Source organism: Protopterus annectens, chromosome 4.part0 (genome assembly GCF_019279795.1).
Source record: "Protopterus annectens isolate FY-2018-M chromosome 4.part0, PAN1.0, whole genome shotgun sequence".
Taxonomy (NCBI): Eukaryota; Metazoa; Chordata; order Ceratodontiformes; family Protopteridae; genus Protopterus; species Protopterus annectens.
This window is the reverse complement of record NC_056733.1, coordinates 1,115,583,363-1,115,598,118: the sequence shown is the minus strand read 5'-3', so window position 1 is coordinate 1,115,598,118 and position 14,756 is coordinate 1,115,583,363. Positions and strand designations below refer to the sequence as shown.

Genomic DNA, 14,756 nt, shown 5'->3' with positions numbered 1-14,756 from the left:
ATCCTTATTAGGAGGATGGACAGGTACTGAAGGATCCGCCAGTTCCTTCTTAGTGGCCGCCACCACCATAGCATCCACAGAGACACCTTTGGAAAGGAACTGTTTATCCGAAGGGGCCGTGATGAACTTGGATGGTCTCCTGGGGACAGGTTCCACAGAATCTGGAGCGCACGCCTTCCGAGCCACTACCTGCATGAGTGGGTCGAAGGCGGAGACACCCAGGAGGTGGAGGGTCGGGATCCAGAAGCCTCCAGGTATACCGACTCATCCTCGGAGGGGTCAATGGAGGCCAATTCCCCTCTGTTTAAGGAGCTCAAGGATGTCTGAAAAGGAGACATCCTCAGAGGGGACCGGGGAACCCTCTGACTCATCTAAGTCGGTATCAGATGTAGTAGACTCGGGGAGTCTGTGTGTTTCCTCTTACCCTCTTCCGAGGGGTTCCCCTGCAGGATCAGGAGAAACCTCGGAAGAGGAGGAAATTCCCAGTGGGGAAACCTGGGGCGATGGATCCCTGGGCCTGAGCGCAAGAGGCTGGCAAGAGGCATCTGCAGGCACTGATGTGGGAGAAGCTAGAGGACGGACCGCTGACCTGGCTCTGAGGCCAGGACACTCCTCATCACCTCAAAGGCTCCTCTCCCGGGAGACCAGAACACACCGCTCGAAGAGACAGGAATGGTCGGCTCCAAAGAGAGAGAAGGCTCGAGGCCGATGTCGGTGCCGAGCTTACCAGAGCAAGCCCGAGAGGGAGAGCGGGGTCGGACAAGGGTCCGATGCCACTAGCCCCTCGAGCCGACAGTGGAAACCCGACGACCGGATCCTTCCAAGGAAGGTCTCAAGGAAGAGATCGGAGCCGAGGACGGAGCCGAAGGATGTATCGGCTCCGGCATCGAAACAGTCGCTGTCCCAAGAAGCTCCGGCTCCGAACTCTGGTGTGGAGTCGGAGGAGGAAGCTCAAAGATAGGGGTTATAACCGCAGTCTGTTGAGACGGGCTATGGAGCATTTGGGCCAGTGCCTGAGACTTCAACAGCCTGCTTACCACCCTCTCCAAGTCGTGGTCAGACAGCCTGGAAGATCTAAGACCGGCTCCGATGGCTCCGCTCCGATAAAGAGGAGACCCGGGCAGTGAATACTCATAATAGAAGGGACCGGGATCTCTTATGGGTCGAAACCATCGGAGCCGAAGTCCCTTGAACTCCAGATGGAGCCGAGGATATCTCGGCCCGATGCTGATAAGGTGTCGGCTCCAGCTGGAGCCGACAAGGCCACCGTAGTCAGGGTATCGGAGCCGGCCGGCACCGAACCCACTACTTTAGAAGAAACAGTATCGACTCCAGCCGGCTCCGACGGAGCCGAAGCCACCGGAGGAGGCTTGGACACTGTAGCCTGAGCCTTCGGTGGCTTATGAGGTTTTCCTAACTTAGGAGGAGAACCTTCAGGTTTAAGTAAACCTCGGAGGATAAGTTTGTTCCTCCTTTCCTGCAGGACTCTCTGGCTAAAAGCATGACACAACGCACAGGAGTCCTGCAGGTGCAAAGGCCCCAGGCAATACACACAAGAAGTGTGACCGTCTGTCAGGGACATTTTCTGACAGCACTGGTCACACTTCTTGAAGCCTGAGACCTTGCCTTCTCTAGACATCCTAAAAAGGATAGACACAAACAGTCCCCACAAACACACAACTTAATCCCTACACAAACACACAGGAAGGGATAACCAAGGGGGAACTAGGCCTGACTAAACTACTGTAACTTATAAAAATTTTACAAAAGGACTGAAAAAGAGGGAAAGGGTGGGCTGTAACTAGATTACAGACTAAACTGACGCTCAAAAAGGGAAAATAAACTCCTAACTACACTTTTCTTATTTTACTAAGAAAAACTCACCTCAGCTGGCAAAGGAGACCTCTTTCGCTAGGCGGCAAACGAGATCTGAGGTAGTTCCGCCTTGCATCATGGGATATAGGGTTGCCTCGAGCTGGTAAAAGGAGTTCTCGAGCTAAAGCAAGTGCCGAGTCGGAGCCGAGGATCGGCTCCGAACCCATCCAGCAAGAATGAAGGCGAGATTGACAACTTAACATTGAGCAGTCCCTTTAAAAGTGTTACAGTCTCGAGATAGTCCATTAAAACAGAACATTCCTATCTTTAAAATAACTTTCCAGAATAGGAAAGTAATAAAACATCAATAAAATTAAGAAAATGGATCTTTTTTCCCCAAAGGGAACTTATCTGCCCAGCAAAGGAAAGTAGAAGCTGACAGTCGATCATCAAAAGTCTCAAGACTAAAGTACTCCTCGATGACAGTAAAGCTCTAAACTGCGTCGTACCCAAACTTGTCTTTTAGTCAGCTCATCTTGAGCTGCTTGGACAGTTTGGATGCATGGAAGGTGCCCTGAAGGTTTGGAAAATGGCTGTCTGGTATATCCTTCGAACTAGATAACTCGTATAACTAAGGCTACTGCACAAGTGATCAATATGAATGATCTTCATAACCCATTTGTCTGAAACTATCTGCTGCCAAAGAGAAAAGTGGGGATTCATACTTTCTGGAAGGAAAAAGGGGCTACCAGGGTGGAAGAAGGAACAAAATTCCTTAATTAGTCATGTCCTTGGGTTTTGGGAGTTTCCAGAATTCTTTCTGGAACCCCCTTGACATTTCTTCTTAAACTTAGGTTTACCTGTATTTTGTTTAGACTATTTATTTTGATTCTTACAAAAACTGGAAGAACAGTTAAAGAATCCCTTGGAAGACTTGGAAAAAGAGAGCTAAAAAATATTAAGAGATTACCTGTATCAGCCTTCCCCTTTTGTCACAGTTTTTGATCACCTCTGCAGCAGTGGGGCCAAAGACTAAATCTCTTTCTAGAGAAGAATTTAAAATCTCTTTTATCAACATATGTATGTATGTAGCCATGGTGGTGCAGCGGTTAGCACTGTGTCTGACAGCAAGAGGGTCTCCCGTTCGATTCTTGGCTGGAGCGCCTTCTGTGTGGAGTCTGCATGTCCTCCCCATGGTCAAGTGACGTTAAAGACATGCAGGTAGGTGCGAGCGTGAATGGGCATGCCTTCGTTGAAGGGTGGGCGTTGGGCTGGCAACTCAGCACTGCAAAAATCCACTGCCAATCATGAGCGGACCGGAGTTCCGCTGTGGCGACCCCTAACCAGGAAAAGACGAAAGTCTGCATCATCATCTGCAAGTTTTTAAGAAAGCAATCATGTACGCCTCCTCAAAAGAGTACCAGTGGCCGTAACCCTGGAAGAAGTATCAACAGAGTCATACACACACTTACACAATGAGTAGTGACTTAAACAATACAAGAAATTACATTTAAAGTAGATTTTCCTCACAAAAAGAAAGTACAGATAAAATATTCTTCATACTTTCACATTTAGATAAACCTTAACATACAAGCCTGGCAATTAAAAATTCTGAAAATCAAAGTTCGAAAAGTATACACTTTTCCCCATACCTACAAATAATATTCCCATCTTTATCACAAAGAGCACGATTGGAACTAAGTGTATGGTAGCAGAAGGATTAAATAAAGCTAGAGCTGCTGGATCAGGTTTGGGAAGAATATACAAAAATGCAAAAGATCCAGGAACTCTCCATACCATATGTGCATTTTTAGGGGCAGCTGGCTGACTGTCAGGAAAATTGCAGGCAGTAAAACACACATCCACCAATCCTGACAGAACTGAAAGAATGGGTGAAGGTTCTGGAAATTCCTTCAACAGCAGCTTATAGTATTTTTTAAGGGAGTGAGAAATCTCAGTATTCTCCCATTGAAAACATTGGCAGATTCTAGAATTAGTTTCAGAGAAAAAGAACCTCCCACAGGGAGAGTCAGAAACTGAGCTCTCCTCAGAGTCTGAATCAGAAATCTGAGGAGAAAATCCAGCATCTGTCTCTTCATCCTGCTGTCCAGATTCAGAATCTTGAATCTCTTCGGGAAAAAAGGTATCCCTCTTTCTTTTACCAGAAATTAATTTATAAGAAGGATCAACAGCATTTACTAAAACCTTAGCTAGACACAGTAAACTACTCATGTCTAAGGACATTTGAGGAGGATTAGGTAAGTGCTTAGTTTTCAGTTTCTATTTCACAGGGAAAAAAAGGGACTAATGACAATATTAACATCAGCAGCTTCCCCAGGGAAGGGGACAACATTCTGGCAAAGCAGGGAAGCCTTCCTTGCTCCCTCTCCCAGGGTGACAGCAGTGTCTCTCCCTTGCCCACTGAGGAGACCCCAAGAGCCACAGAGAATGTGGCTAACTCCCGTTCCATAGTGGCTATAGGTGCAATACCACAGGGATCCAGGGGAAAAAGATGAGTGGTTTGAGGTACAACTAATGGCTTCAGCACAGTCACACATCTGCGGCTTAGGCACACTGCTAACCTGCTGTGATAGCAAAGGACATTTGATTAACCTTTTGGGTTTTTTTTTTTTTTTAGACCGCACACTGTTCCATGGTCAAGCTGAAAATGGTGCTTTTTCCAAGGAAGACAAGCAGCTAATGCCAGATTAAATTAAAAATCTTTAAAATTCACTTTTTTCACAGACAAACACAGTAAAAACACTTTAGAGCCCCACAAAGTAAAATAAACTTAATTTATCTACATAAAATGTTTTTCAATTGCTTTAATCAACTTTAAAACTGACAGGAAAAAAACACTCCCATTTAAAATACAGTGCAGTATTGTAATAGTCAATTAAACCACCATCTCTTAGTTTTAAAAATACTTTACACTTCAGGGAAGTTATAATAATAAAAAAAAATATTAAAAGGAAGTTTTTGCCCCAAAGGGAACTTGTCTGCCCAACCAAGGAACAACACAAGCCGACCACTGGTCCTCGAAAGCCTCAGAGGAGCGTACTCTTTGGCAGCAGTAAAACTCTGAAGAGCTTGGTACCAGAATTTGTCTTTTAAGTCAGCTCAACTTGAGCTGACAGACAGTTTGAATGGAAGGTGCTCTGATGCTTTGGAAGATAGCTGGCTGTTATATCCTTGGCAGGATACAACCCATATAGCTAAGGTTACTGCAGCAGTGAACAATATGATGAACATGTTGGTTTACCATTAACATGGATCTATAATTAAATAGCAAATCATATTTAATCAACATTTACAACAGTATAAGTGAAACATCTAATCACAATGTAAGCACACACAGCTGCACTTTGAAATGCAGTAAAAATCTCATTATGCATAGTTTCTGATGGGGGTCATGTTCACTCTCCATTCCTCAACAATGGAGCTTCATTTACAGGTCAGGCACATTTTTATCAAGTAGAGAAAAAGTTGTGAACAATAATTAATAAAGAGTTTTACAAGAGTTAGGACAGGAGGAGATGACATAACAATTGTAATGCATAACCAATCTACAGGAAAGTCCCCAGGAATAGATGGTATTCCTGTGGAAGTTTGGAAGAAAACAAAGTGACAAAGATCTGGAAGGTTTTGTTTAACAGTATCTTAAGAGGAGAAGTACCACTATCCTAGAAGAATGCAGTGGTAGTTGTAATACCTAAAGAGGGTAAAGATCCATCAGATCCAGCTTAGTACAGGCCCATTTCAATACTGAACCATGACTATAAAGTGTTCATGTCTACAATAACTAAAAATAAATGACAAAAGAAATGCCAAAACTAATAGACAAGGATCAGTGTGGTTTTGTGCAGGGAAGGCAAACATTTAACAACATTAACAGAATATTGATGATCCAGAGAGGGAGGAATGAGGTCTAAATGATGGAGGACTTAAATGAGCTACGTAATGCTACAGTCAGAAAGATTGTTTAGATTACAAGTGATGCATAACGTTTGCAACTGGGAGTGTGACAGTACTGTTTATGATGTAAAATGCTTGCAACTAGACTGTGTTGGTGTGGTCTGTTTTTATTTATATAAATGTATGAATGCCTGTGTAATAAGTGATGGTTTAATAAAGATGCTTATCATTAAAAAAAGGCAGAAATTTAATAATTTATGTAATATTGCTTAGGTTATGTGACGACCCATCACTGGCCCAGTAATCAAGGAGCCTAAGTCCTCACCAGTGGGGGTCATACATTGGGAGGATGACAGGTACACACACAGTATTCCCAGATGCAGTTCTCTGCATCAAGTGCAATTTCCCTTAAGAGCACACAGACACCACAGTCAGTCCAGGGCTGGTTTCTCCCTCTTTCTCCAGATCCCCAATAAGACTCCCCACTGGCACAGCTATAGAGTTAAGATCTCCGCTATGTGGTCAAGCCAAGACCTCCAGCACCCTCTCTGTTCAACCAGTGCTTCGTGTCCCTCCCAAGTAGCTGACACACACACTCTTTGAGGTTTGATTTATACACACACACCTGAGAAAGGCTGGCACGGGTTTACTAGCTATGCCTCCTTCTTCCCAGACTATAAAGTAGTTATTACTGCTACCAGCCACCTTTTTATCAATTACTTTAAGGCTCTTAACAAATGGTGTCCAATCTTACTGTGTAATGTCACTATCAATACAAACGGTAGTTTGACCAAGAGCAAGGCTATTAGGAATGGCCTACACAATGTCACCAAATAAATATGCAAGTATTCTCGGAGCTTAAATATGTCTAGACAGATCAGCCACAATGAAAGGTTTAAATACATTTAATAATAAATATTAAAAGAATAAGACAGCACTAATGGGAGTCCCTCAAGAATCCATCATTGGTCCATTACTCTTCTCTCTATTTACCAACCAACACTCATCCTCCATACCCAACGCCTCAGTAGTACAATATGCTGATGACACCACCCACATATGTACAGCCCACACATTAGATGACCTACACTCCCAAACCCAAAACTGTTTTTCACTAGCCGAGACCTGACTCACTAACTCCCAGCTTATTCTCAACCCAAAGAAAACAACATTACTTCTCTTCAGCCCATGTAGACCCCCTCCCCCAAGTGACAACTTTAGCATCATGTCCAATAACAATACCTTGATCACCCCAACCACCCACACTAAACTGCTAGGTGTCGAGATAGATAACCTAAAATTCGACATTCATATTGCCTATACTATCAAGAAAATCCATAAAAAATAGGACTGCTCTATAGGAACAAACAATTTCTCACAAAACCCACCAAAGCTACTATATCTAGGACACATCTGTTGTCTACCCTCCTCTACGCATCCCCAGTACTAACTAACCTTCGCAAAGCTGACCTTAACAAACTTGAATCTCGTTACAATAAGATTGCCAGGTTTGCTACTGAGTCCTCATATCGAACCCATCACTGTGTTTCTCTGAAACAACTAAACTGGCTGGAATGTAGTCTCTTTCTCAGAGAGTTCTTAAATTAATATCTCAAATACTACTGCTGGGATAGCTTACAGAATGACATCATTCTTGATATTTGACTCTATCCCAGGTAAACCCCCCACTGCTGAAAGCTTGCATTATTTAGCATCTACCTGTAAAAATATACACACAAGGGCTTTCCTCAGATCTTTGCAGATCCTGGAAGTCATAAAACAATAAAACATTTCCAAGACAATACAGAAAACTTCTCAGCAAAGTTGTTGCTGCACTAAAACTGAAAGCTAACATCTTTTTTTATGGCTCAGACATGAAGTAATTTCATTTGAGCTATTTTTCTGAGGTTTTGCAAGTTAACCTTCTGTATTCCAGTTTCCCCTGTTAAAATATAAACATTTAAACAGTTACAATACTGTATGTACATTTCTGTTCTATTCCAGTAAGGTACACTGTGGATACATTTCAAACAGCACTATGTAAAATACCTCTTCAGCACACATCTGTACAAACCATCTTACATGACATACAGCTCTAATACATTAGCAGCAGAAACATCTTATATGAATTATGTTGATATTCACAAATATATATAATTATTTACAAAATTACAGATAGCTGGGCTGGCAGTATCCCCCCATTGTCACACTTCTCCCCACCCCCCGAAGACTCAAGCTAAATTTTCAAGTGACCCTTGAGAAACGTTGCTTGAGAAGGATAAGCCTATCTGGGAATATCTTACCCTATTCCCTGTCTTGAGATCCCAGCTACCTTGGCATTTCTGATGACCCCAGTACAGTGCTGCACTGTCCTATCATATGCCTGCAACCCTAGGCTACACCATAGTAATTTGGGACTTTGCTGGCTGGCTCCCTGTAGCCATAGACCCCCCTCTCCAACTCATCCTGCCTTGTACTGCAAATACTTAGCACCAGGGCCTCTCTATCATGGTAAGGTTTCATCATGTTAACATGGTACAGTTTGCGCCCCTGCCTCCGGTGTAGCAGTTCTACCATGTAGTTAACATCACTGACCTTCCTTACCACTTTGAAGGGTCCCTCTCAAGTTGCCTGCAGCTTGTTCTGTCTGACAAGAATGAGAACCATTACCTGCTGCCCCAGAGCATACTCTCTAAATCAAGCATTCATGTCATACCAGACCTTTTTCTACTGCTGGGCTTTTGCCAGGTTCTCCTGGGCCAAGCCCATGAGTTCCCTCGGCCTTGTCCTGATATTTAGGACACATACCACAACAGACTCCTTGTGGGATTTACACTCACCCTCCCGAATCAAATCTAGAAGTCCCCTCACCATATGCCCATACAGTAACTCAAAGGGTGAAAACCCTGTGGATTCCTGGGGCACCTCTCTGTAAGCAAACAGATGGGGCAAATATTTTTCTCACTCCCTCTTAAACTGGTCTCCTAATGCCCATAGCATGGTCTTTAGTGTAGAGTTTAATCTCTCCACCAGACCATTAGTCTGGGGATTGTAGGGGATGGTCTTAAGGTGTTCACCCCACAGTGCTTCCTCGGGCAGCCAGCAGGTCTGACATGAAATTGGCACCTCTGTCAGTCAGTATTTAATTTGGGAAACCTACCCTACTGAAAATCTCTAACAAAGCATTTATAGGTTCGTAGGTAGGTACTAGGTTATCGGCCCGAGGGCCTACGTAAGCCTAGCCAACAAGGTTCCCTGGCTTACGCCACCCAAGAAAGTTATTTTCCTGTGCCACTGTCGACAAGAGACACAGAAGTGAGTCCCGGGGTGTATTTCCTATTTCCCATCCACTCATCAAGATTTTTCTTGAGGAGTGCTAATGAAGAACTTTGCTTGACATAGATGGGGAGCCTGTTCCAGAGTATGGGAAGTCTCTGGGACAGGAATCTATCCCTTCAGCATGTCCTGTTTATTGTGGTGACAAGGTTTAGGTCCCTAGAGTGTGTAGCTCAGAGGGATTGGGATTTCTTTAGGTGTAGCATGTCCAACAGTTCTGGGTTTGACACAGCTTTATATGTTAGGCAGAGATCATCTCGGAGTAGGCGATATACTACGGAGTTTTTTTAGACGGCCAGTGTAGGGCATCTGTTTGAGGCCAGTAATCCTCTTTGTGAGGTACTTCTGTGGCCTTTCCAGCTGCTGCAGATGTCTTGTGAGGTACATTCCAAAAGGGGTGTTGTACTCTATAATGGGTCTAATGAGTGTTGAGTGGAGGGGGAGCAATGACCTCTTTTTTCCTGGATGAGAACCCTTTTATGATGAGGTGTGCCACGTAGAAGGACTACTACTGTGGCGATGTGACTATCAAAGGACAGACTACTGTCCACCTGGGACCCAAGGTCTCATCACACATTCAGTGTTAAGAAGACTGCTGTCTATGTAGTAGTTCATGGGTAGAGAGTTTTTACCAAAGGGGATGACAATGCACTTTTTGGCATTGAACTTGAAGCCATGGCTCTGACACCAGGCATCTGTCTCAGCGAGGCCCTTCTGTAGGATTTCCACATAATTCGGGTCTCAACTATGGTTCCTAGTTTGCAGTCATCTGTGAAATTTGTTAGCCAGAGGCCTTCTGTGTTAGCCTGTACTTCAGAAAAGCAGATACCAAACGCCACCTTTTCTGCCTCAGTGGAGGACAGAGCCACCATCTCAGGGTACCTGGTAGCATAATCTGCTACCATTAGGATATACTTCTTCCCTGTGGAACTTGGGCTACTCAGATGCCCCACAATATCCATAGCTACCCTCTGAAATGGCTCCTCAATTACAGGCAAAGGCATCAAAGGAGCCTTGACCTTGTTTCCTGCCTTGCCTACTTTCTGGAACTGCTCGCAAATCCTGCAGTACCCTGTTACATCTCTGGAAATCCCAGGTCAATAAAAGTCCTGCATAATACATCTCCTGGTACACTTTATGCCCATATGACCTGCAAAATGAATGTCATGGGCTATGGCTAGAAGAGCCAGATGGTAGGCTCTGGGCACTACCAACTGCTGTATTCTCTCAGCCCCTAGCTCTCCCCTCAGGGGTCCACTCTCTATACAATAACCCTTTGTCCCGGTACATAGATTCCCCTTTTCCTTGAGAATCAGGTGCCTCTCTGACTACTTCCCTCAAGCCATGTAATGTAGGGTCTGAAAGATGAGCCTGTCTCAACTCTCTCTTTGTAACCCTTCCCAGATCCCCTTACACAGGAAGTCTGGTATTCTCTGACAGCTGTGCCTCACCGTCAGCCTGGGTACTACTGCTACTCACCCCTGCCCTTGCAGTCACTCTGTCCAAGGGAACATCAGTACCCACAAGCCTTTGGTCCCCCCCTTTCTCACCGGTTATATGATATATTGCAATATATGTGAAGTATAATGTTTATGTTAATAGTTTGATTACTTTTATAAGTATGTAAATTTGCCTATATCACAAGTGATAATTCAATAAAGGTGTTTGGAAAAAAAAATAATAAAGAATTGAAGGAATTTATCTAGGAGGGAAATAAGGTGTGAGGATATTAGATAATGGCATTTGTACTAGCAAGACTGGCTGAAGTTTTGTAAATAATTGCAAATTACCCTGTGTTATATATGCCAGCATGACTAGCTATAATTTTGTAAATAAGTTTATGTTTTTTTAATATTACTTTGATTTATGTAAGATGTTTGAATCAAACAGTGTTCTTCTGGCTGACCAAATGCACATTTTTTAAAAAAAAGTTCTGAATGTAGGTTATGCCAGTCAGCTGAACTAGATGTGATGCCATCGTGTGTCAGAGCTGAAAGGAATAGAATCTCCACAGCAGCTGTTTCTTTTACTTTTTTAAAAGTCTATGACACAGTAGAATGATCATAACAGCTTTCTATGACTATTTAAAAATTCTCCTATAAAAGCAGTTTATGAGTTAGTTAAAGCTCAGTAGTTGTTGAAATTGTTCAGCTGTCGGTTGTTGTTTTCCAGGTCAGTAGTTATCACTCAGTTTGTTTTCCAGAGCTGTTCAGCAATAATAGTAGGAGTTGTTATTCCAGTTGCTGAGGACCAGACAACAGCCTGAAGAGTGGGCATAAATTCTTATCTTGCCTGGCCGAAGTAAGAGTATCATCTTGCCTTGCTGGGTTAATTAGATTAGACAGGGACAGTTAGTCTTTAGATAGTTAGGTAACTACAGTTAGATATTTAAGAGTGTTTCTACAATCAATGTGAAATATATCCTACAGTGTTATTTTCATAATTCCTGTGTGTGAAACTCTCTGGTTTATTAGAATTAGTTATTCAGTGTACACAAGTTTTAAATCATGTTATTTACTGTGGCTGGTTATTTAGAAAGTACTTTTAGTAACTTGATAATATTTATGCTTATTGTGATAACAGCAGGGCAACTCCAAAAAGCCTTACTGCTTGGATTACACGCTACCATTTATATCAATATTTATTTTACCCAATATAATTAAATACCCTTTTTAAGGGTATTCTGGTATTTGACTTGTGACATCCATTACCTTGTAATCTGAGAAAGAAGACACTGCAGGTGAATCTGTGCCAGTCTTTCCCAAGAGTGTTTGTATGTGTGAATATCAAATATTTAAGAGTGAATGTGTCAAATACTTAGAACTTCTGCAGTGGTTTGTGTAAAGACTCATTTGGGGACCTGGAGTGAAGTATACAGTCCAGTCCCAGGTTCGGAGCTGTTGCTGGTGTACTCTTAGGGGAAACTGTGTATTTCTATCTCTGCTTTCAGTGACACTCCCTTAACCAGAGACAGTGGTGAGGACTGAGGCTCCTTAGTTACTGCCCTGGGTTTAAGTGGGGTCATCACAGAAGGCAAAAGTTAGGTGGGATAAGTTGATCCTCCCAAGAGAAAAAGGTGATTTTGCATTACCTGATCTGAAATGATACTTTACAGATAAGCAATTAAGGCTCATAGGGATGATGATGAAGCAGGGGAAAGTTCAAGAAATAAGGAGAGAGTGGGACTTCGGATGCAGATCTTTAAGGAGAATAATAACCATAGATAATATCATATTTTTTTACATTACAGAAAGTTTTCTAAGAACTAAGCCAACACAGGAATGGAGAAAATAGATTTTGCTAATATGGATGACTGCATGTAGAAGTACAGGCAATAGTTTACATCAGAAAATTGGCAATGCATCCAAGGTACTGAGAGCAAATAACTAAACAGGGAAAGGTAACAGAGTGGGATGAGGACAAAAAGAAGTTTGGACTCTTGGTTAGAGACTGCCTTCCCTACCAGAGAATATCATAGTGCAGACAAAGATAATGGGATAAGTGAATCCTAAGTTAAAGACAGTACAGTTGTGTACCTACCATAAATGTAGATGTTCGAGTGTGTTCACTGTTGCAGTCATTTTACTTGGGTTATCCTGCTGGCAGGCGAGACTGCAACAGTGAAACACGATGAACATCTGCTCTGGTAGTGTTTTCACTCAAACATAGAACAGCTGTTAAAAAAAGGGATAATTATTAAGGCATATAAACACTGCATGATAAGTATAAGAATCAATCATGAGAGGTTAGATAGGATTGGGCAAAGAGACTGGAAAAGCAATTTAAAAGGGAACAATGGAAGGACACGTGTATGTCCCCCAAATATGCAGCAAAGTCTAGATGGTTTAGGATTTTTGCCTGGAAGTGCCTGCATAGGTAATTTTAAACCCAAAGTGGACTTCAAAGAATTTTTTTTCTCAGGTATATAGCAAATGTTGCAGGTGTGAGGGGAAAGACAGTTGTAACTAGGAACACGTATTTTGGGAGTGTAATGAGTTGGCAGATTTTAAAAATCCCCTACAGAGTTCTGTGTCAAAAATATTGTGGCAGCAAATGGATATAACCAAGCAGAAGATTCTTTTGAGCTGGACACAGGATCTGAACTGCCTAGACAAAGTGAGGCCTTATTAAGTTTAATTCTGTTGGCTGCCAACAAGCAATTACTAGAAAATGGAAATTTAAATCTAAACCAGCTTATTTTGAAGTATGGAATATTGTAAAATGCATACAAGAACTGGAAGACGGATCTTCAGGAAAAGGAAAGGAGTGCATTACTAGGAAATAAATGGAATTTGTGGGAACAATGCATACAGAATAATGTTCAGGAGAGGAGGAGTGAGGTTTAAGGGAAGGCAGGAATTGAGCAATTTATGCAATGTTGGACTGAATATCATTTATTTAAAAAAAAAAGCACATGCAATGTAAAATATATGCAAATGGAAAAATAGTTACTATGACTTGCTCTTTCTATTAATGTATGCATGGCCACTGTCTTTTTCTATTAATGTATGCATGGCCACTGTCTTAAGTGATAATTTAATAAAGGTGTTAAAAAAATGTGACTTGGTTCTGACATCTCTGATTCCTAAATAAACTACTTCTGAGGGCACATGAATATAAAGAAAAGGGAAAATAAAAGAAATGAACTTGTCCCTTATTTCCAAACAGCCTAACCTCAGAGAAAGCACTAAAATTCAACTGTGACTTAAGGGCCCAATGCACTGTAAGAGTCTAAAGTGTTAAGAATTTTTTTAAACATGCACAACACCTCAACAGTGTATTATTCATTCTTCAAATACCACAAATGTTGGAAAATATTATAAAATAAATAGTAACGCCTGTCATTAACATAAAGAGTGTGACCTATATAAGGAATACAATAAGACTGTGTCATATCAATTCTGTATCCTTCTAATAGTGCAGCTTTCCTCCCTAAGCCTCTGCTGGAAATGGGCTATGACCAATTGCATTATTCCTGTTAATAAAATGAAATAAACAATACCACTAATAAAAAAGAGCAGTGTTAAACATCCCTAAATGTTTACGAACTGATGCAATTTAACTTAACACATTTCTGATCAGAGCAAAACAATTTCATATAAGAAATTATAACCTTCTGAAAAGCATGAACAAAGTGAATATTTTCATCCACAATTTAATTTAACTGAACACATACAATATGATTACTGTGTCTTCCAGGAACTCGGACATTCAGCAAAATTCACAAAACAGTTCAACCCTCCCACAAATTAAGAATGGAAATATTTGACTTACTAACTGTGAAAGTGGTGGTGGAATGGTATGATACAAATCAAAAAACAGGTCCACGGTTAATGACTCCAAAAAGACTGGAAAACAGTAACAAGTGTAACCAATTGTTGCATTCAGTTCGATCATTCATTTTAATTAAAACAAACATAAAAACAGCACAGTAATACATTAAATAGTTTTAGACTTTCTCATGTACACAATACATTTTGTTTAGACAGAAAAGATAACTCAGTAACACTACATCATATGTGAGGTCCAAATGCAAGTCATTTAAAAAAAAAAAAGAAAACTGAATCACTTCCAGCCAGAAGTATTGCCCTAATTGTATTGTTAATAACAAAATATTTGGGTGCTTTACTGCAGGAAACACTAATTTTGAAGCAGAAAGGATCACACTACCCAGAATGACCACTTTTAAC

The 14,756-nt window shown here is 41.7% G+C and overlaps 1 protein-coding gene across 1 annotated transcript in view; it reads right to left on the bottom strand.

The window, feature by feature from the left end:
• Positions 1-14,756, bottom strand: part of RANBP17 (RAN binding protein 17) — a 4,607,784-nt gene that overhangs the window by 3,710,058 nt on the left and 882,970 nt on the right. The window contains exon 8 of the mRNA XM_044069092.1: positions 14,341-14,414. Within this exon, the coding sequence (XP_043925027.1) occupies positions 14,341-14,414 (74 nt within the window). The remainder of the gene's footprint in view (positions 1-14,340; positions 14,415-14,756) is intronic.